The following is a 22,270-nucleotide window of genomic DNA, read 5'->3' as shown; positions in this document are numbered from 1 at the left end:
CTGTGATTTTTAAAATAGTATATTCTTGGTGTGTGATGTCATCACTTTCCATGGCTTTCTCTATCAGGAATTTGACAAAGGCTATACATTAGTACAGTGTGGTGTTTGACTCAGGGCAATCTACATGAATCAGGAGAAGTCTTGGAGATGATCCGTCCATGTCTCCAAATACACTATGCACAAGCTATATTTTTGGATTCTGTCACAAAGTAGGTCACATTCTGCATCCAGCCCCTCCCTGTGCTTTTGGACAGGCATTTCCCATGATTTTCAGGGACATGAAGTGCTGGGTATTGCGGTCAAGAGGGAGATAGTTCACTGAAATCAATGTTATCATCACTGCCACAAGGGAATTATTTTCCCACTCCAGTTCTTCATGTGGGAGTGGAATATGTTTATGAGGGGGAGCATGTGCCAAAAATACAGCTTTCTGATGTCATCATCAAAACATTTATTGAGCAGATTTATGTGTTTTCTCGTAGGAGAAAAAGAAAGACTTTAAAACTTAAAACATCAGAAGCAGCTGTGCAGTTCCAGAAAACAAGAACAGCTAGCACGTCATGCCTGCAGTTTTTTTCTAGTCAACACCCACAAATTTCCAGTATTCTTTCAGAAGCTCAGTCTAGACAGGGTAGATGTAGAAGTAGCTGAAGTTGGAGAATCCTCTCAATATCAACATCAGGTATGTCTGCCTCATGATGGACTGGACACAATTGTTTAAACGTGTACTGAGCAACACACTCCTAGTAAAGTCCCTTTCTACCTCAGTTACTTCAGTTGAGCAAAAATGTTTCTTCCTTCATCTTGCCCGAATCCTCCCAACTGTATTGAATTTGTCACCAGCAAATGCCACACCCTTCTAAAGCAAATGGTTCTGCATCCGAGCTTCAGTGCAGTTGTAGCTGCTGTCTCACTGGGAGTGTGCTCTGGAGTCCTCTCAGTTTGGTCTGCTAAACACAATTTTCTCCAGTCAAAACATTATATTACCAGTGGGAAAATATTTGGTAGCACTATGATAGCTGCTATGTGTGGCTACACTATATTAAAATATGCCACTGGTTTCCATTGTTTTCTGGAAACAGACAACAGAATGTGGTACAAGCACAGAGTTAACAAGTGCTTTTGTCGTTGGGGTCTTGACAATTTTCTGGCTATTTCTGCATCAGAAAACATCATTTTTAGGAATACAGACATGAAGTCCGTTGACTTACAACTGCTATGATATGTGATAATATGGAAAGCGAAATCTCCTCCAGCTTATAGATATTGCATATTCCATTTTGCTGTAGATATTACAGTTTTAAAAGTATGAATTTTGAAGCTGAGCTCTCTCCATGAACAGCTTCTTATGCTTATCAGTGAATCACCGGCATTTTTATTGCCATAGAGATATAGGTGCCATATCTTTTTTTAAGTACTTAGCTTCTCAGTCATTTCAATCCTTTCAAAAGCATGGAAATATTTTCTTATTTCCTCAGTAAAGCAACACTTGCATTTTATTCTACTTACCAGTGAGCCAAAGATTGGTATAATGCTATCTTCTCCTGTCTCACAATCTCTTCTTTAATAAAGGAGCTGACTTTAAATAAAAGTGACCCATGTATATTAGAGAAAGTTGCTTTATAACCTAAATCTTCCTTCTTTTTATTAACTGAAGAAGCAGGGGAGTATGCCTGGGTGGAGATATCACACTGTTGGGCCCGATGATCAGAAGCAAACACAGGCGCTAGAGGCCAATAGCTCCACACTAGCGCCTGTGGTTGCTCCCGCCCAATGATCAGAGCCAGTGAGCACGTGTAATAACATGCTTGCTGGCTCTCAACGCTAATTGTATGCAAATACATGCAAACAAGGGTCTCACGCATTCATCTCTCATGATCAGCGGGCAGAGCACCAAACAAGGGCGCTGCTAGTGCTGCAAACCTTACGCAAGCTAGGAGCTGGCGTTAGGGTTTGCTAGTGAGGCAGGAATGAGGGAGACCCACTGAAGAGGTATGACAGGTCTGGGATTTTCTCCTGGACCTGTCAAATCTAAGCCTGCCCCTCCCCCCAAATCACAAAAACCCTGGTGGTCCAGTGGGACCACTATCTGTCCACCCCCTCCCCTCAGCAGCCTACCTCTCAGTAGTCGTAGTAGTGGGCGGAGAGAGGGACTGGCACTCCCTCCCTCCCTGCTTTTCCGGCACCTTCCCAAAATGGTGGCGTCTCACCATGCCTGGTGCATCCTGGGATGCGCTTGGCAGGGCTTAACCCTTATATGGAAGTTAAGCCCTGCCCTGCGCATCCCAGGATTACTGGACAGGGCAGGGCACTACTGTTTTGGAAAGAGGAGTGCTAATCCCGCCCTCCTCCCACTACTATGACTATGGAGAGGTAGGCTGCTGGGGGGGGGAGGGGATAGATAGCGGTCCCACTGGACCACCAGGGCATTGGAGCCACCTTTTCAAAATGATTGGGGGTGCTGAAATTTTTTTTTTACAGGTAGTGCATTCCCCCCCTCCTCTGCTCCTCCCCCCTTCCTCTCCCTCCGAGTTCCAGCCCCCCTCCCTCCGAGTTCCTGGCCCCCCTCTCTGAGTTCCAGGCCCCCTCCCCCCTCCCTCCTTCTTCTACCATTCCTCCGCCTTCCTGCATTCTGCCCAGAATTTAAAAGTTCTTACCTCGGGGTCCAGCGGCAGCAGTGAAAGGCAAGCAGGCTCTCGGTGCTTCAGCCTGCCTTCCCTTCTCTCTCAGCTCTGTCTCTGGTCCCGCCCTCATTTCCTGTTTCCGCAAGGTCTTAAGGGTGGGAAGGAATGGCCGCTGGAGGCAGCAAGAGGTGTTTGTGAGAGGCCAGTCACCATTTTATGCTGCTTCAGTGGCTCACCCACCCAACCCACCCCAATGTTAGGGAGGTAGGGGTCAAGTCGCACCATTCGGCGGTGGATCCTATCCTATCCTAATAGAATACACAGCAGTATGTTGCAGAACAAATTAAGCTTCAACAGTGGTCAAATGTGAAGTGTTTTGTCACATGCTAACAATGGCATGGATGATGTCAACCAAGGGCAGTCCCCCTCTTGAATAGAGGCGGGGCCAGTACCAGAGTAGCAGAAAAATGGTGGACGGAATGGGGATGCTGAAGGCATCAAGAAAGAGAGTCAACGGTTAAGTAAGGGGATGTGCTTGTACGGCAACCCCTCATTAAGAAAGTGATGGTAGTGGATCGGCATTTCTACGTATATGCCACAGACAGGGCAGGAAATGTGCTCCGTGGGTTAAGACAAAAGTAGTGGGTTCTGTGTGACTCAAGAGGCTAGGCACCCTGCCCTAAAATGCTCTAGTTAGATCAATTAATGTATTGATTTGCTTGATATTGTTAATTGTATTCATAAATGTAATTGCATAATATTCTAAATATCGTTACACATGTAACTAGCAGAATGCTGCTGCCATAATAAATTCCATTTTCCTTCTCGGATAAAGTGGCATGTGTTGATATTGAAGTGTGTGGTCTGAGATGAAAGGAGAGTGCCAAAGTGCTGCCTGCCCTGTTTGTAAGAATAGCCATACTGGGTCAGACCAATGGTCCATCTAGTCTAGTGTCCTGTTTCCACTAGTAGCCAATCGTCACAAGTATCTAGCAGAAACCCAATTATTAGCAACATTCCATGTTAACAATCCCAGGGCAAGCAATGGTTTCCCCATGTCCATCTCAAATAGACTTTTCCTCCAGGAACTTGTCCAAACTTCTTTTAAACCCAGATATACTAACCACATCCTCCAGCAACAAGTTCCAGGGCATTACTATTCTTTGAGTGAAAAAACATTTCTTCCTATTTGTTTTAAAAGTATTGCCATGTAATTTCATTGCGTGTCCCCTGCTCTTTGTACTTTCTGAAATAGTGAAAAATCAATTCACTCTTACCTCTTCTACACCACTCAGGATTTTGAAGATCTCAATCATATCCCCCCCCCCCCCCCCCAGCCGTCTCTTTTCTGAGCAGAAGGAACTTAGGGGCCCTTTTACTATGCTGCAGTAAAAGAGGCCCTGGCTAGCGTCAGCGGATGTTTTTGCCATGCGCCAGGACCCCTTTTACTGCAGTGGATAAAAATAGACAAAAATGAAACAGCCGTGTGGTAAGTTTGCACATGCTGTGCAGCCATTTGGGAGGGGGAAAGCTCTTACCACCACCCATTGAGGTGGTGGTAAGGACTCCCTCGCTAATCCGGCAGTAACCAGGCAGTGTGCAATGCTGCACAATTACCGCTGGGTAACCCCATGCGGAAATATTTTTTCAATATTTCTGCTACTGCCAGAAATGGTGCGCACTGGGGAAGTAACTAACACTGGCACTTGTATTGGGCCAGCGGTAGTTCCTAGTTGCTGCGCAGCAGCCCTTCAGTAAAAGGGTCCCTTAGACATTTATTTATTTATTTATATATATCCCACATTATTCCCACCCATGGGCAGGCTCAGTGTGGCGTACAATAGCCTAGTAAACAACATTAATACAAAATACAGCAAATAGTGTCAGAGAAGGGAAAGAGGAACAGCAGGAGGGAGAGGGAGAGAGGGGAAGGTGATAAGTTATTGATAAGGCTGCCTGGTTCAGAAGGATGTAACACCAGGAGGGCTCACGGCATATGCTCTACCGAAAAGGAAGGTCTTGGGCTGCTTCTTAAAGGTCGGGTGATCTGGGGTAAGTGTAGCATAACCAGCTATGGATGCATTCGAGGAATAGTAGTGTTGTTGATCTTTTAAATATTATGGTCGTAATAGGTGGTGCACACCTTTTGTTAAAAGAATATTAAGAAATATATTTAGCACCAAAAGAAGACAGATTCAAGAAATAGTCAACTTGATATTTTGATGGATTCCTTTCTTACAGCTTCAAACAAAAAATTGGAAATGGTTTTCAGTTTGCTTGTAAATTGAAAGTATAAAGTATGTGGTCGAAAAGAGAAAAGCAAAATGTATGGAGAAGTTTGTCTTAAGTTACTTATTTTCCTGTACAGACATGATCATGGTGTTTGTAAGATCTGCAGTTCTGTCATTGGCTCTCCAAGTGTATCTTTGAGGCATGTAAAGATTTTTTTTTTTTACCAGCTGTATCAGTTAAGGTTGTCCAGAGCCTTACTTGTAACAAATGTTGACCAGACTTAAAATATAATTGGTTTGCAATTTGATGATAATGTACTTGTAGCATTGAAGCTTTCAAAGCTTTTACTGGCTTGTCTTTATTTTTCTTGCTCTATTATATACCCATGGAGAATCCAGCACTTTGCAGTTTTAGGTCTCCTTTTACTAAGCCGCGGTAGTGATTCTTGTGCAGCAAATGCGACAACAGCCATAGGAATTGAATGGACTTCATCGCATTTGCTGCACTGGGAATCACTACCGTGACTTTGTAAAAGGAGCCCTTAATTTCTTCACAGTGTTTCATTACCAGTGTTGTCAAAGAAATGACGTTGTACCATAGCTAATATCAGTGCATGTCTTTGGTAAGACTTTGCAAAAGAAAACATTAAATTCTACTATAGATACTGGAAATCTGCCATTCTTCCTAAATATTTACGGGACAATTCTATAAATTGGTACCTCAGTAAAATGCCCCAATACCACACGCATAGCACCAAATCTGTAACAGCATCTTGGCAGCAAGATTCCATTACAGAATACTAGCATAAGGCATACCTGAATTTAAGAGTGCCCTGTTAATGCCATGTCAGTGGTAGTTGTAAGCTGGTGCACAATTTATACGATTCTATAAACTACGCACATAACTGGGAGACACACCCATGGCCCACCCATGTGTATGCCCCCATTCAATTAGGCATTATAACACTAAGGTACTACCCTCTAGAACAGTGCCTAATGCACATAAGTGCCTGTCGATTAATGGTACCTTTGATGCGCATAAGTGGTACATACCTCTAGGTGCCAGCTTATAGAATTGCCCGATGCTTTTCTGTGCAGCAAGGAAGGGCAATTTCCTCTGACTTTTTTGGTCCTCCATCTGAGTCTGAACCAGCCCCTATTGAGTTATTACATCCACAAGCTTTTATTCGTAACTATATTGGGTGTTATCCCACTTTTGTTACCCCTTCCCCTTCCATTGCAGACAGCCCTTGGTTAGCGGTAATAGGCCTCTCCTCCCTTCTCCTGGGGCTCTCCAGCTATTCCAGCTGGGATCAGGAGTTGCACTTGAGTGCTAGGTGTCACGACACAGGGAAGGTGAGCCCTTGGGCTGCGGCCAGGTTCCGGCTGGCAGCAGGCAGGCCACCCGGGATAGGCACAGCTCTAGGCAAAAAATTAGGCAAGGCAGGTTCGGACTGGAGACAAAGAAGGCCAGCTCAGACTAGTGACAGGCAAAGCAGGACAGGGGCTGGAGCTAGAGACAAGGCTCAAAGGTAAGGCCGAACAGGCTTAGGTAAGAGACCTTTTTGCGAAGGCAGCACTAGAGAGAGCGGAGCTGCTTTAAATTGTTCCCAGTATATGATGTCATTCCTGGGTGTCCTACACCATCATCTCATCTACACATTAAGGGGCTCTTTTATTAAGCTGTGGTGGCGGCCATTTTGCCATGCATCGGAGCCCATTTTACTGCAGTGGGTGAAAATAGCCAAAAATGAAATGGCTGTGCAGTAAGCTTGCACTTGCCGTGCTGCCATTTCAGGGATGGGGAACTCTTAGGTCATGGCTCCTGCACTAACTCGGCAATAACTCCCTGTGGAAATATCTTTTTAATATTTCCGCCAGCTCGAGAAATCTCTCGCGCTGGGGGCAGAACTAACACTGGCACTGTTGTTGGGCTGAGAGTAGCCCAAAATTTTTCATTTTTCATTTTTTATCATTTCACATGTTTATAGGAATTTTTGATTTGTTTTGAGGGTTTTTAATGCATTTTTTCATAATGGGAGCAATATCGCTAAGAGTGTACGCTCTTTTGGAAAAAGTGTGCACTTTACGCAAAGAATACACACTATTCACAGAGTTCACACCCTTTCAGAAAGATAGTGTGCACATACGTAAACCATTGTGCACCCTCTTTGCAAAAATTGTGCACTCATTGTGAAAAGTATACTTTCTGTCAAGAGTGTGCATTCTTTTGAAGACTGCACACTATTAATGACATGCAAAACAAAAAACGAAATTTCAGGTATTTTCATGATATTTGAGTGGAGGACTGCCCTAGTGGTTAGAGCACTGGTCTTGCAATCCAGAGGTGGCCGGTTCAAATCCCACTGCTGCTCCTTGTGATCTTGGGCAAGTCACTTAACCCTCCATTGCCTCAGGTACAAAATTAGATTGTGAGCCCTCCTGGGACAGAGAAATATCCAGTGTCCTTGAATGTAACTCACCTTGAGCTACTACTGGAAAAGGTGTGAGCAAATCTAAATAAATAAATATTTCCCTTGTCGTTTCAAACAAGCGCACATCCCTACCTTGCAGTGGGGGGTCCATGGAACAGGGAGAATTTTTGAGAATGCTTTACTAGAAGTTCTGGATTTCAGCTTTCTTCTTGAAGGCATGCATTTGGCTTCTGGGACCTCTCTCCTACACCTTCCCATGGGGTCCTTTTACTATGGTGCGCTGAAAAATGGGAATTGGTGTATGTAATATTCTTAGAAGGGTCTGTATCAGGAATGTATGAATGATAGGATGTAATGTCAAAGTCTTGTTAATGTTTAAAAAGTACAACAAAGGTTAATGTTGATATTATTGAATGTATTAAAGTGGAATTTATGTTCAAGATAATATTAGTCAAGCAATATGGTATGTATAACTAAGATAAGGAGATTTTTAGCGTTGGTCCTCTTACAATTTAATATCTTGGCGGCTTTTGATGCTGCAGATCATGGCCTATTACTGGTTAGATTGAGTGAAATGAGAATTGGGGGGATCAGTCCTTAATTGCTTTACAGCTTCTTTGAGAAATAAAACAGTATGAAGCCTTGGAAAATGGTAGAGTATCGACAAGTTGGCAATCACAGTGTGGTGTTCCCCAGGGATCACCGCTGTCACCTCAATTATTCAATGTATATATGAGTCACTTAGGAGGATACTACTACTACTACTACTTAACATTTCTAGAGCGCTACTAGGGTTACGCAGCGCTGTACAAATTAACAATTAAGCGGTCCCTGCTCGGAAGAGCTTACAATCTAATGGACGAAATGTCAAGTTGGGGTAGATAAGTTTCCTGAGAAGTGGTGTAGTGATTAGGAGCCGAAGGCGACATTGAAGAGGTGGGCTTTGAGCATTGATTTGAAGATAGTTAAAAGTGACTCATATATACATTGATTTGAAGGATACTTAAAAGTGACTCATATATACATTGAATAATTGAGGTGACAGCGGTGATCCCTGGGAAGATACCTTTCATTATTGGAACAGTATATAAAAAGATAGCCAAAGGTTGATCTACAGTCAACTTTCTTAAACACTCAGAAGACAAAGTTAGTATGGTTTGGTGATCAACCATGGGTTTCCTCAGAAGCAATTGTTCTATCGTCAGGAATTTCTTTAAAATTTGAAGCTAAATCTAGGGTACTAGAGATAATCCTGGATCCCAAGGGCCTCATTTACTAAGCCGTGCTAGCAGTTCCTGGCACAGCAAATGAGAAGAAGCCCATTCAGTTCCTATAGTCTTCCTCACATTTGCCATGCAGGAGTAGCTAGTGCGGATTAGTAAAATAAACCCTAAGTTGTGATTTGAAAGCCAGATCAATGATATGGTAAAAAAGTTATTTTTTTAACCTGTGTAAATTGAGGGTGGTCAGAGCCTTCTTGAGCCCCTTAAGTTTTAGAATAGCTCGAGCAGTTCTGATTTCACATTTGGATTATTATCATTCTTTATATTACTGTATTAATAAACAGTTAAAGAAATGACTTCAATTATTACAAAATACATCTGCAAGATTAATCTTTAGGAAATTTTAATAAGGCTACCCCACTTTTAAATAACTTATATTGGTTAAAATGAGTCTCGTATCCATTTTAAAGTTGCTTGCTTAGTACATAAAAACTTTTATGGTTTGAATTCAGAATCAGTACGTGGACTTCTTGCATTTACGATCAATAGAAGCCATTTGAGAAGCTTGAAAAATGTATCATTGGATTTTCTCTTTGTAAAAAGATGAATTGTGACAAGAGGGGCAAAAATCCAAGGGACATATTGTTGCTGTTAGGATACTAGTTCTTGAACTTATTAATAAGTATTAAATAGAATAGGTATTAAATAGGCATCTCAGACTGCTATCAAGTCAGGGAGAACAAGTCACGTGGAGGGGCATAATTGAACGAAAACTTCTATCTCCATGGGCGTTTATCTCCGAGAACGGGTCCATGAAGGGGCGGACTGAACCGTATTTTCGAAAAAAAAATAGACGTCCATGTTTTATTCGACAATTTGTGAGCTGGGCGTTTTTGTTTTTCAGTGATAATAGAAAATGAAAGCGCCCAGCTCAAAACCGAATAAATCCAAGGCATTTGTTTGTGGGAGGGGCCAGGAGTCGTAGTGCACTGGTCCCCCTCACATGCCAGGACACCAACCGGGCACCCTAGGGGGCACTTTTACAAAAACAAAAAAAAAGGTAAAAAGCTCCCAGGTGCATAGCACCCTTCCCTTGTGTGTTGAGCCCCCCAAATCCCCCTCAAAACCCACTGCCCACAAGTCTACACCATTACTATAGCCCTAAGGGGTGAAGGGAGGCACCTACATGTGGGTACAGTGGGTTTGGGGGGGTTGGACGACTAAGCATTAAGCAGCACAATTGTAACAGGTGGGGGGGGGGATGGGCCTGGGTCCACCTGCTTGAAGTCCACTGCACCCCCTAACAACTGCTCCAGGGACCTGCATACTGCTGCCAGGGAGGTGGGTATGACATTTGAGGGTGAAAATAAAAAGTTATGAAACGGCATATTTTGTGGTGGGAGGGGGTTTGTGACCACTGGGGGAGTCAGGGGAGGTCATCCCCGATTCCCTCCAGTGGTCATCTGGTCATTTAGGGCACTTTTTGGGGCCTTATTCGTGGAAAAACAGGGTCCAGGAAAAGTGCCCTAAATTCTCGCTAAAAACGCATATTTTTTTCCATTATCGGCGAAAGGCGCCCATCTCTGATCGCCCGATAACCACGCCCCAGTTCCGCCTTCGACACGCCCCCATCAACTTTGTCCGCATCCGCGACGGAGTGCAGTTGAAAACGTCCAAATTCGGCTTTCGATTATACCGCTTTATTCATTTTTGTGGGATAAACTTCTATCTCCCGATTTGGGTCACAATATAGGCATTTCTCTATTTCGATTATAAGCTGGATAGCCTCTCCCTTATGTATTCCTTGGTGCACATTATCATGAATTGCCACTAAAATTGCCTCTGTACAATAACCCACATTAAAACTTGATTGAAAACTATCCAAAGATCCATTATGTTCTAACAAATTCTAGATCTAAAGTGCCATAGCTTTTTCCAATAATATTATCAAAAGAGGTATAATAGCAACAGTTGAAAATTAATCAAAACAATTGGATCAGATGTAGGCTTTTTTAAAATAATGGTCAAATAATTGCCTTGTTCAAATATGATCTCACAAAGCACTCAAAAAGAGCTTATTGATAACATTAAATAGAAAACTCTTTCCTGGCAAGAGGGGCAAAAACCAAGGGACATATTGTTGCTGTTAGGATACTAGTTCTTGAACCATAAAGTAGTATCAATTGGTAGAAGTCAACTTTCCTTATTCTGTCCCATCATGTCCTCAGAAGACAGAACCATTTTTGCTTGAACAATAGCAAATTTATCTCTGAAATGCTGTACAAAACTTTTGTGTCAAAGCATTGAAGTGTCTGTTGCTTCAGATTTCACTGATCATAAAAAGTGTCAATGACCTGGAAGCACTCTTTAATGGTGTTACCCTCTGTAGTAATGCTAGATGAAAAATAACTCTTTACCCTGTTTCCCCGAAAGTAAGACATCCCCCGAAAATAAGACCTAGTAGAGGTTTTCCTGAATTGGTAGATATAAGGCCTCCCCCGAAAGTAAGACCTAGCAAATTTTTGTTTGAAAGCAGGGCCGTGGAGAGCCGGACAAGGCGGCCCCCGGGCCACCCCCCCCCCCTTCCACCCACCCTGTGTCGCTCCCGGAACTAACCTTAAACGCCTCCTTTCACCTTCGCAGCAAGCAGCAGCAGGGCAGACCTCTCCTTCCTTCCGTGCTCCGCCCTCGCGGATGTTACGTCAGGTGAGGGCGGGACACGAAAGGAAGGAGTGGCCTGCCCTGCTGCTGCTTGCTGCGAAGGTGAAAGGAGGCGTTTAAGGTTAGTTCCGGGAGCGACGGCGGGCGGGCCAACCCCGATCCAACCCCAGTGTTTCCCCGAAAAATAAGACAGCCCCTGAAAATAAGACCTAGCGCATTTTGGGGGCAAAAATTAATATAAGACAGTGTCTTATTTTCGGGGAAACACGGTAGTCACTTCAATAGCTTTCCTATATAAGGTATATTGCTCAAAAGATATGGACTGTGATTTCCCCTAGAACATGTACCTTTTCTGTGCCTCTATTGAATTATGCAATAGATATTATCACCATGTAATCAAATCCCAAGAATGTTTTTCTTCTCTTGCTGTTTTGAGGAAAAATGTGGTAAGGACAATTCTTTTTTTAAGTTTTTTTTAAGTTCTCCATTTTATGAACCATTGAGAGCCTCTCTCTGGCATCTGATAAAGTGTACTTTTAGTCTTAATGGTCTGTTCTTTAAAAGAGGTCAATTTACTTAGTATATTAACCTGCACTACTGGTTAATGCGTATTAACACACACATTATTTAGTGAATTAACCCTTCTGGAAATAATGGGGCCCTTGGCATTTAATGAGTGCATTACCATTAGCACAAGTTACCACAGTTTAGTGAATCAGCCTCTAAATCTGTTAGTTTATAAGGTGCCATGGCCTCTGTGTCATTTTCTCCTTGGTCTGTAGTTTCTCTACTTCCTTAATTATAGTTCTGATATTTTGCTTAACAGTAAGAATTGAGCAACATCCTAACTTTTGATTTCAGTTATTACCTCCAAACATTTAAATACCTTTTTATTTTGGAAAAAGAAACTTGCATAAATTGCAATAAAATGAGTAAGCATTGACAGTGACTGCCTCACCTGTACTACTAGCAAGTGGTGACTCAAATGACTAGATAAGCAAATAAATCAATAGAGAGAGAAAAATTAACAGTAGTGTGTCTGTGTGCTTTCTCCTTTCATAGGCACACCAGTTTTCCTGGAATGAATCAGAGTGGGCTTCTGGGATCCAGTTCTCCTTACAGCCAGTCCATCAACAGTAGCTCTGGTATGGTGAACCCACAAGTTTCCCCATACAACATGGTGAACAGCTCAGCAGGTAATAGTGGGCATCAGCTTTCGCTGTGATGTGCCTTCCCTGGACCCTTGAAGAACTGAATATGCAGAGATCTAGTAGTTATATTGAACCTAGCGAAAAAAGGTATAGCAAGTTATGATAACATGTAGTGGGACAGCTTCTCCAAAATAGTTTGTACATGAGCTTTTAAGAGCACATAGATTGTGTAAAGAAGAGATCTTTGTGGTCTTGAAAATATCAGAACATAGGGGGTCTTTTACTTAGGCTTGCTAGCGTTTTTAGCGTGCGCTAAAAATAGACTTGCACTGAATGCTAGAAATACCAGTGTATTCCTATGGGCATCTCTAGCGTTTAGCGCACGCCAAAACGTTAACACTCTTTAGTAAAAGACCCCCATAATCTGTTTGTTTCATATTTGCTTATTCTTGCACATGAAAGGTAGAACGTTTTCTTCAAAAGAACCACATAATCAAGCTTAAGTTTACAGGTTTATTTATTGAAAAGGTTATATAGAGAAGCTGGTGCTACTTCTGCTCATCCTTTTCTGCAGGGCAGGGGAGGACTTAATGTGGAAGGAATATTATTCTAAAACTTTTCCAATTGAAAAAAAAAAAAGAAAAATTGACTTATTAATTTAAAAAGACAACTGCAATGGATGTCACATGAGCACAAAATATATCTACATTGAAGATGAGTGCAAAACATAATACGCATGGTCATTATGCAGTGGTTTGGTACTCATGCCTAATCCTGAGTCATAAGGGCCAGGTGAGTTAGTCCTAAGGGATTTTTGTTCATTCAAAATATTTTTATTTTTCTTGTAAAGAACATTTAGAGTACTTTTAAATGAGAACTGAAAACTAGAACTTGTCATTTTCCTAATATCTTGTGCCATATATACAGTGCTACATTGAATTTCCCATAGATTGTTTCGTTTTATCATCAAAATCCAAACTTCATTATCATCCTGGTAGATCAGTCCAGACCAAGTGGGTTATGTCTCCCACCCAGCCTAGAACACTGACAATTCAGTGACATCACCATCAGTATGAGGCGAGGTTCAGCCCTGAAACTTGCGAGTATTCTCTGTTTCCAGCAGATGGTATAGCTTTGGCTGGTGCAGCAAGATTCCTTGAGGTAAGCCTGACTCTCAAGAGCTCAGTCTTTGACCCTCAGCCCAATCATTTGTGTTCCTTGTCTGTAGTTTTCTCCCAGAGATAAGTCCACAGACCTTTCCCTGGTGGAGCTTGGAGGGTCCCATGCCTTGGATAGCCTAGAACTTCAATCTACGCGCCTGTTCTTTATGGGAAAATGTGGGTTAAAAATGCCACAAAATAAATAAATCTGCATGCTCCTATTCAATGTAGCTAGGTGACATGGGTCTCTCAGGACTTTGCTGGTGGAGCTGAATACCTTTGTCTTCTCCCCCCTTGCCCTCTCGGGGGGGGGGGGCAGTGATCAGAAAGGTGTTCCCAGGTCTCGGCCTACAGGTCTTGACTTGGTGGAACAGGATCACTGACAGTTGTAGTGAGTGAGTTTACAATATTTGTTTCCCCTTTCCTGCCTTCTTGTTGCCTCAGTGCCCCTCCACACACACACTTTTTTGTGAAAAAAACTAGTTGGACAGGTGGTGGATGATGTCCTCTTCAGACAGGGGTATTACCCAGATTGGAGATTGTTGAAGTGTGAAAGAGAGATCGTCTGGGAGAGCTGGTGTTCCTTGTGTTTATTTATTTATTTCTTCCCAACCCAGAGGAATACTCCACGCACTCCAGTTGTTAGGGAGAAACAAAATGCATGCCACAAGAATATGAGAAAATACTAGGTTTTATTCACTTACCAAGTTAGAAAAATAGACAGTCACTATTAGCAGAGTACATAAGGCTTTTCTCATGGGAGAGTACAGGACACAGACATATGCATTCTTATAGCACTTCTCCACAGAAATAGGATATACATTAACTTATATATGGAAAACTTAACATTGAGTCTATGGGGGACACGTCACTAAACCCGCCTTTTTCAAGTTCTCCTTTTCTTCTAACACTGATCAAGATGTTTAGGTGGTATAGACCAAGATAATAATGTTTATTCTCTTGCTTCACGGTCCATTTCACTAGTCATCTCTTATCACATACCTGCAGGTGCAGATGGCTACAAAAACCCCTTTTCCACATTCTGTCCAATGCCCCTGGCTAGCTCCAAGTTCCTCTTTTCTGCAAAGCTGCAAAGCTTGCTTGTCATGAAGACTTATTTCTGGGTCAGACAAATGACATGATTTTAAGAACAGGCAGCTTTAGCCCTCAGAAACTTTGGTTCAGTGTAACCCCAGACAGGTTGTTGGTTTGCTTAGCACAAAGTTCCTCAATATTCAGAGCTTTCTGTGGGAAGTTCAGCTTAGTCTGCATGACAGTTTGGAAGCATTATGCCAAAATCTGCTATTTTTGCCTTAGACTGAGGATATGGATTCAGTAAATAAATATTCTATTGTGGGACATAGGAGTTTTCTCCAGTTCATAAAGGTATCGTCCTCTTCTTTTATTTCTCAGGTTATACATGGTTGTTTGCACAGCAGACATCAGGGAAGGGAGGCCGAATATTATTCTGTATGCTAAAAAGCAGATCTTGAAGGATATGCGTGCTTTGATAGGTAGACAGTGTAATTTATGGATTAAAGGTCCGGCGCTCTTCAATTGTTTTTTTTCTGAATGAGTCATGCTGCAGTATTTTGTGCTGTTTGTAATACCTTTAGAATTTGGTCCTTGCACCCTACGTAGATTCCATTGCAGTAGTCAGCATTGGCAAGGACCATGGTTTGGACAAGGGTGCGGAATACATCTCTTGGAAAGTAGTGTTTTATACGTTTAAGTTTCCACATTGTGTGGAGCATTTTTTTGTAGTGTCTGCTGCCTGGTTGTCAAGACAAGTTGCGGTCTGTGGTGATTCCTAGGATTTTCAGCTTGCCTTCTATTGGGAGGGAAGATCCCATGACTTTTAATGGTTTTAAAGCGTTTGGTATTGTGAGGTGATGTGAGTATCTGGCATTGTGTTTTTCCCTATTCAGTTTCAGCTTAAAGGCTGATGCCCAGGATTCCATGGTATTTATGCTGTTCGTGATTTTGAAGGTAATTTCATATAGGTTGTTTTTAAAAGGGATAAAGATGGATACGTCGGCGTAAATGAAGGGGTTGAACTTGTGTCGGGGGGACCTCTAGCCCCCATGTCGCTGGGGGGGGGTCAGGGTTCCTGCTCCTGTGGGGAGGGGCTGCATTGGGAGCTGGCGTATGGTTTGCTGCAGACAATGTACCAAATCATTGGGGAGGAATACGTTTAGCATGCATTTGCATGCTACTTGTGCTAGAAGCCCTTTTTTGCATGCATTTGCATACTAGTTACGTTCAGAGCCCGCAAGTGCGTTGTTTCATGCGCTCGGGGGCTCTGATCATGGGACAGTATCAAACGCAGGTGCTAGTGTGGCGCTAATAGCCTCTAGCCACCTGCGTTTGCTTCTGATCATCATCTCATCAATGAGCTACTCTGAGTCAGATGCTGGATTGGGCGTAGTATGGGCGTGTGCGTCTTTTTCCTTCAAGCCTGACTGAGCGTCTTCCTGTGCTTTTGGTAAGAGTGCCTCACTTCTGTGGGTTGGCAGTCCTTCGGTCTCTTCCTTGCTTGTGGCAGTTCCAGCGTTGCTCTGTATGTTGTAGTCCAAGCGTCCGTGCCGATCATGATCTCCGTCTCTGCCCGGCTATGTGGTCAAGTGGTTGGGACACCTCTTCGCCACTGCTGGAAGGGTCCTCTTTCGGCGGTGGAGTAGGAAATTTGGGTCTTTTCCTTTTCCTGGGAGTCCCAGACGCTGTCCGGTCACTCCAGAATTCTGGTGGTTAGGCCACTCCCAGTGTTCCAATCCGGTCCTGCCGTGAGGTCTGCAGTATGCAGTGCTTCTCCATGGCTATGCCTTCTGGACTCTTGCTTTTCACAGGTAACACGCAGGGACCCAGAGGAGATCTGCGAATAAGGGGCATTGCCGATGAGGCCTCCAGGGAGCACCCAGTGAGGTGTCACCACTTGGCGGCCATCTTTGTAAAAAATTTCTTATGTGGATTTATATGAACCTTATGGTAACAAAAGTTATCATTTATAACATAGTACAAATTATAATTCATTGTATGCCTTGATGTTATATGCCGATGTTGGAAGAATAAACAAAAATTGGATGTGCTAGTTCTTTCAAACCATGTTTATTTTCTTCTTTTGGATTTATGGTATTTTGTTGTGTATTTGATACCTGAAAGGACAAGAGGAAAGGATTACAGAATGGCATTGCTTCAGCTTGAGCAAAAGTGAATTTTTACTTTGCACAGTATGGAACCAGAAAGACTGAATACTATTTTTGAAATGGAAAGTGTTTTTCTGATTGATGCTGAGGTTTTAAAAACTGGAACCAGTGAATTTTTCTTTTCTGATTAGTTATGTTGTGCTGCATAATGAGCTGATTGACTGGTGTTCTTATGGAAGTTTTATGAGAAGATAGTCGCCATCTTTGGTAATGTCAGAGCAGTTATGAGAGGTGTTTATTCATTTTGCCCTTGATACAGCAAGTTACCCTTGCATAATAAAGGCATCTATTGGACAGTATGGAGATGAGCAAGAACAAAATAATTTAAGATATGTGATTTTCTGGGGGGGGGGGGGGGGTTGCTGTGTCTGCTGATTTGAACATAGAGAAGGTTTTTTTTTTTTAGCCCAATGACTGAAAATAAAGCCCTATTTGCATTAAGTGCTGTATTGGTCATGTGATCTGAGATCTTTTGCCCTTTTTACATAGAGAACATTTGACAGTAATGTGGATACAGTGTATGCATTAATTATCTTTAAGAGATGATAGTGGTTTCTTTTTGTTTGTGTGTCTGTCTGTTTTTGGTGACCGTTACATAATCCTCTTTCTTTTTTGGACAAGAGTTTGATTTATTTTCTTCCATAAGTTTGTTATGATACTGTTTAAGTGATGCAGATTTGCTTTGTCAATAATACACTAACAAGTTTCAGGACTGCACTACACCTTATTCCAGTGATGTCACTAATTTGTCAGGGTTCTCTGCCTCCATCTGGGGGTTGGGGGACATAAACCACTCTCTACACTGGTCTAGCAAGATTCCAGGAAAGGAAATTAGCAGGTAGAAACAAATTTTACCGAGGCCTTTGTGTAATATTTCTAAGAAAAAAGCTGCATAGAAGAATACATGTCATAATTTCCAAGGATTTTCAAAGCTTTTAACATAGTTTTTCTGAAATTTTGCAGATGGTCTGATTTTAATGGTTTGGGGCAATGGCATGGATTTTTAGTTACATAAAATGCAGCAATTCTCAGCAAAATGTGTGTGACCTCAGGGACGCAAGTCTTGCAGATTTCTGCAAATGCAGCAAAAATATATAAGCAGATGTACAAAAGTGTGAATTAATTTTGTAGAGGACGCCCAAATGCAAAGAAATACAAAACATCCTGTAACATGTAAACACACATTTTGGTGGCAGTTCAAAAAGTGGGCGCCTCCTTGTAGGCTCTGTGATGCTACACGTGAAGCATAAAAATGGCATATGGGTGCCCAGTTTTTGTTGTAGAATACTAACATAAACCAGCATTATTGCATCTTAAATTTAGGCGCCCACAGTTACAGCAACCACAAAGCTGGCATAACTGAGCATGCCCAATTTTGCAAGGGTGTGTGCAACATAATATTCTATAAACTGCATGTGTAACTTTGAGATACATCTACCGGTATGTCCTGCCCATGGTCCACCCACTTGTATGCCTCCTTTGCATTTACACACTATCCCCCTGATGGTATAAAGATCACCAAAAATTGCACACGCATAATTTGGGCATGCTCATGATTTGTGCACACAATTTAACAGAATAACAAGTCAATGGCACTAATTGACTTGTTATTCTGTTAAATTGTGTGCACAATTGGCTTTTTAACAAGCAATTATCGGCACTAACTAGATTTAATTGGGACTTACGTTCATAAAGCTAGATGTGGGACCTGCACCTAAAATTTATGCACGTTCTGAAAAAGTGGGCGTGGAAATGGGCGGGTCATGGGCATTTGGGGGCGGATGGGGGTGTGGTTTTGAGTTACGCCGAGTAACTGTAGAATAACGGTGCTCCGCACGTAAATTTAGACGCAGGCATCTGCCACAAATTTTTGTCAGTGCAAATAGCAGCACCTAAATTTATGTTCGACCTCTCCATTTGAACGTTAATTCTATAAATCACGCCTAACTTTAGGTAAGGCTTACAGAATACCGCTTAAGTAGGGGATTTTCAACGCTGATATTTTTAGGCTCCAGATATAGAATCTAGCCCTATAGCACTTACATGCACCCTTATAGAATGGTGCTACGTTTGGCACATAAATGCACTCTAAGGCGCGCCTAACCTCAGGTACTTAGTTATAGAATTGTCCTTGTTGTCATTTTGCATAGTTTCTTCATCTATGGGCCTATTTAGAAAAAAATGATTCATACGTTTCACTCCTCACAAGCAGGGGTGTAGCCAGACTTCGGTGGGAGGGGGGTCCAGAGCCCGAGGTGAGGGGGCACATTTTAGCCCCCCCTCCCACGCCGCCGACCCCCCCCCCCCCTTGGCGACTTTGCCCCCCCCCCCCCCCGCCATTGCCAACTTTGCCCCCCCCCCTGCTGCCGACCCTCTCGACCCACCCCCTCCCGCTGCCAACCCGCCGTCACCGCCTTTGCTGGCGGGGGACCCCAATCCCCGCCAGCCAAGGTCCTCTTCTTCTCGCAGGACGTCAGAAACAGAGGGAAGCCTTTTGAGAGAAGAAGAGGACCTCGGCTGGCGGGGGTTGGTGTCCCCCGCCAGCAAAGGCAGGTGACGGCGGGTTGACGGCGGGAGGGGGGGTCAGGCGGATCATTGGCAGGGGGGTCCAGAGCCAAATCTACGGGGGCCCAGGCCCCCCTGGCTCCACGTAGCTACGCCACTGCTCACAAGTAGTAAAGTTTCACGCATAGTCCAGTACACAGTTTCAGCACAATTCTGAATTAATGAAGTGCTGCAATGCGGTATCAGCGTCATAGAGAGTATGACATTCACATAAGCCCCTATGATAGCGTCAATAAAATAATCCCCTGGAGTGCTTGTTGGTAGAGAGGCATACACTGCTTGTGACTTACTGAAATAAAATGATTTCCAAACATTCAAATCGCTGTAAATTCTGGTCTGTGTTAGCAACAATTATTTTATTTGGAGGAGGAAGAATCCACATTACATGTCTTGGCTCCTAGAGCTGTATACCAGTAGCAAACAGATGGCAGAACACCCTGCCTAAGATGATTGATTTATTCTCAAGCAATAACTAGTTTAGAGAAATATTCACAGTCATAGTTCTGCTGGGGGTTTTGTACTTATAATTCACCTATTTGTTATTCTGTAGAGTAGAAATCTGGCGCAGTCATTTATCCTGGCAGTATTTTGTATGGCAGAGTCACACTTATTATGTCATGCATATTGAGATATTGGATTTTTAATAATACTAACATTTATCAACTTTTGCCTGTGCATTGTTGGAATTTTTTTTCTTTGTTCCAGTCTTTATGAATGCAAAGTTATTTGATAGAAAGGCAAGTGCTTTCTAAGAGTTTGGGATATTCTTGCATATTGAAGTGGATTTGGTGTATTGGATTCTTAACTAAGGAGACTGCTTCTACTCCATACACTAGATTACCAGAGGTACCTTGGGTAAGTGCATGGGAGGGTCAGTTCTGAAGCAAGAGGGGGAATCAGATCAGGTGGACTTATGTTTGGAGATGGACTTATTTTGGGGCATCGATTGGGGGAGGGGTTTATCTTGGGAGGATTGGGTGGGGGTGGGGTTTCACTGGCCATAATGTCTTTTTTTCTGCTTTAGTATGGGCATCGCTGAGAGCCTGCATTTCATGTATCAATAGGTAGTGCAGGTGCCCCACCACTATCTGCCGATGCACGTCACACTGGCCTGTGAAGTAAGTGTCTGCCCTGTGTGGTAAATAAAGGGCAGATGTTTGCCATGCCCTCATCCTTTACCACACTGGCTTTACATTTGTCATGATTTAAATATTGCATTTAAGGTGCAGTAACCACAAAAATTGATCACACTTTAGTACTGTAGTCATGCCCCAAAGTCTTATTCATCATGGACATCAAGGGCTAAATTCAGTCAGTGGCACCCAAAGTTAGGCGCCGTTAAGATCTACATTTAGTGCCAGTTCTGTAAAGGTGGCTTAGCGCTAAGCAGCCTTTATAGAACAGAGCTTAGCACGAATTCCCACTTCCAACTTTGGCTGCGAGGACTTACACCTGCCGAAAGCTGCTATAAATGCTGCTGCACAACTAATGGCAGTGAAGTGCATAAATGGCCATATTCTATAAAATCGCACCTAAATTTTGGCTATGCCCCCTTTTCAGTTGCACACAAGTCAATTTAGGCATGCAGCATTATAAAATAGCACATACATAAATTTTATTTATTTATTTATTCATACTTGTATCCCACAATTGTCCAAAAACGAGTTTCGGTTCAATGTGGCTTACCTTTAACAGTTGTTAGAGAATACATTGATTCAAATTACATTTACAAGGTTGTATGATACTTTGTTTAACAGTGGTTGGCAAGATAACTATTAGTGCATATGGAATACTCATTGGGTTTCCTGAGAAGGTTTGTATTTTCTTAAATGAAAAGATGTGTTAAAGTTAGAGGTTGTGTTGTGTATTGTCGTTCCAGAATGATTAGTGCATATTTTACTCATAGATGGAGTCTTTTACTAAGGCGTGCTAGCATTTTTAGCATGCGCTAAATGCTAGAGATGCCTTAGTAAAAGACCCCCAGAATTTCCTGAAGTGGTAGGTCTTTAGGTCTTTTCTGAACTGGAGGTAGTTTGTGATGCTTCTTATGACTATGGGAATTGACTTCCACCATTTTGAGCCCAGGTTGCTAAATTCCGCCGTATAGGTGGACTTGTATGTTTTTGCAGATGGGCAGGTGAAGTAGTAGGTAACCTCTGGTTCCTGGGCTTGAATTTCTTGGTGGTAGTTTGATCACGTCTAACATGTAGTCCGGTGAGATGCCAAACAGTATTTTTAAAGATGATTGTACTAGTTTTGAAAAATAGTCTGACCTTCATTGGGAGCCAATGTAGCATTATGAGTAGTGGGGTTGCTCTATCATATTTTGACTTTTTGAATATCAATCTCGCTGCTGTGTTTTGGACGGTCTGCAACGATCGTAGTAGGTTTTCTTTGCAGCCTATGTATGCTGCATTAAAGTAGTGTAGTTGGGACAATATAATCGTCTATACTATAAGATGGAATGACTGTCTGGGGAAATAGGCTCTGATTCTTCTCAGTTTCTATAGTGTTTTGAAGCGTTTTGACATGATTGCAGCAACTTGGTCTTCAAGGGTCAGATGTCTGTCGAGAATGATTCCTAGTATGTTTATTTGTGTTTCGATTGTATAAGATTGTTCATCTATTATGAGGTTTTTGTAATTGGTGGGATTGTGCTGACTGGATAGAACCAGGAGTTTGGTTTTCTCTTGGTTCAGTTTGTTTGATAGTTGTTGCCCAGTTTTAAATGAGGTCAAGTCCTTTTTTGGCCTTATCCAGTACCTCTGTGATGCTGTTGTTTTGAAATGTATGTAGATGGTGACATCGTCCGCATATATGAATGCGTTTAAACTTATGTAAAGAATAGTGTATATATATATATATATATATATATTATATAAATAATAGGAGGTCTACACTGTTGTGATGGTCAGTTAGGAAATAGTTGCTGCGATGCAAATGTTTTGGAACACTAAAATGTTTCTTTGGAATTATATAGGGGTCACTGCCCAGGAAAAGGATTTAGGACTCATCGT

General features: G+C 42.5%; 1 protein-coding gene across 2 annotated transcripts in view; it reads left to right on the top strand.

Moving 5' to 3' along the window:
• Positions 1-22,270, top strand: part of LOC115466843 (AT-rich interactive domain-containing protein 1B-like) — a 1,026,314-nt gene that overhangs the window by 873,982 nt on the left and 130,062 nt on the right. For both annotated transcript variants that reach the window (XM_030198387.1, XM_030198389.1), the window contains exon 9: positions 12,237-12,370. In XM_030198387.1, coding sequence (XP_030054247.1) covers positions 12,237-12,370 — 134 coding nt within the window. The remainder of the gene's footprint in view (positions 1-12,236; positions 12,371-22,270) is intronic.

The sequence above is a fragment of the Microcaecilia unicolor genome, chromosome 3 (assembly GCF_901765095.1).
Source record: "Microcaecilia unicolor chromosome 3, aMicUni1.1, whole genome shotgun sequence".
NCBI lineage: Eukaryota > Metazoa > Chordata > Amphibia > Gymnophiona > Siphonopidae > Microcaecilia > Microcaecilia unicolor.
Note: the sequence above shows the minus strand (reverse complement) of the source record. Positions and strands in the feature narration are given on the sequence as shown.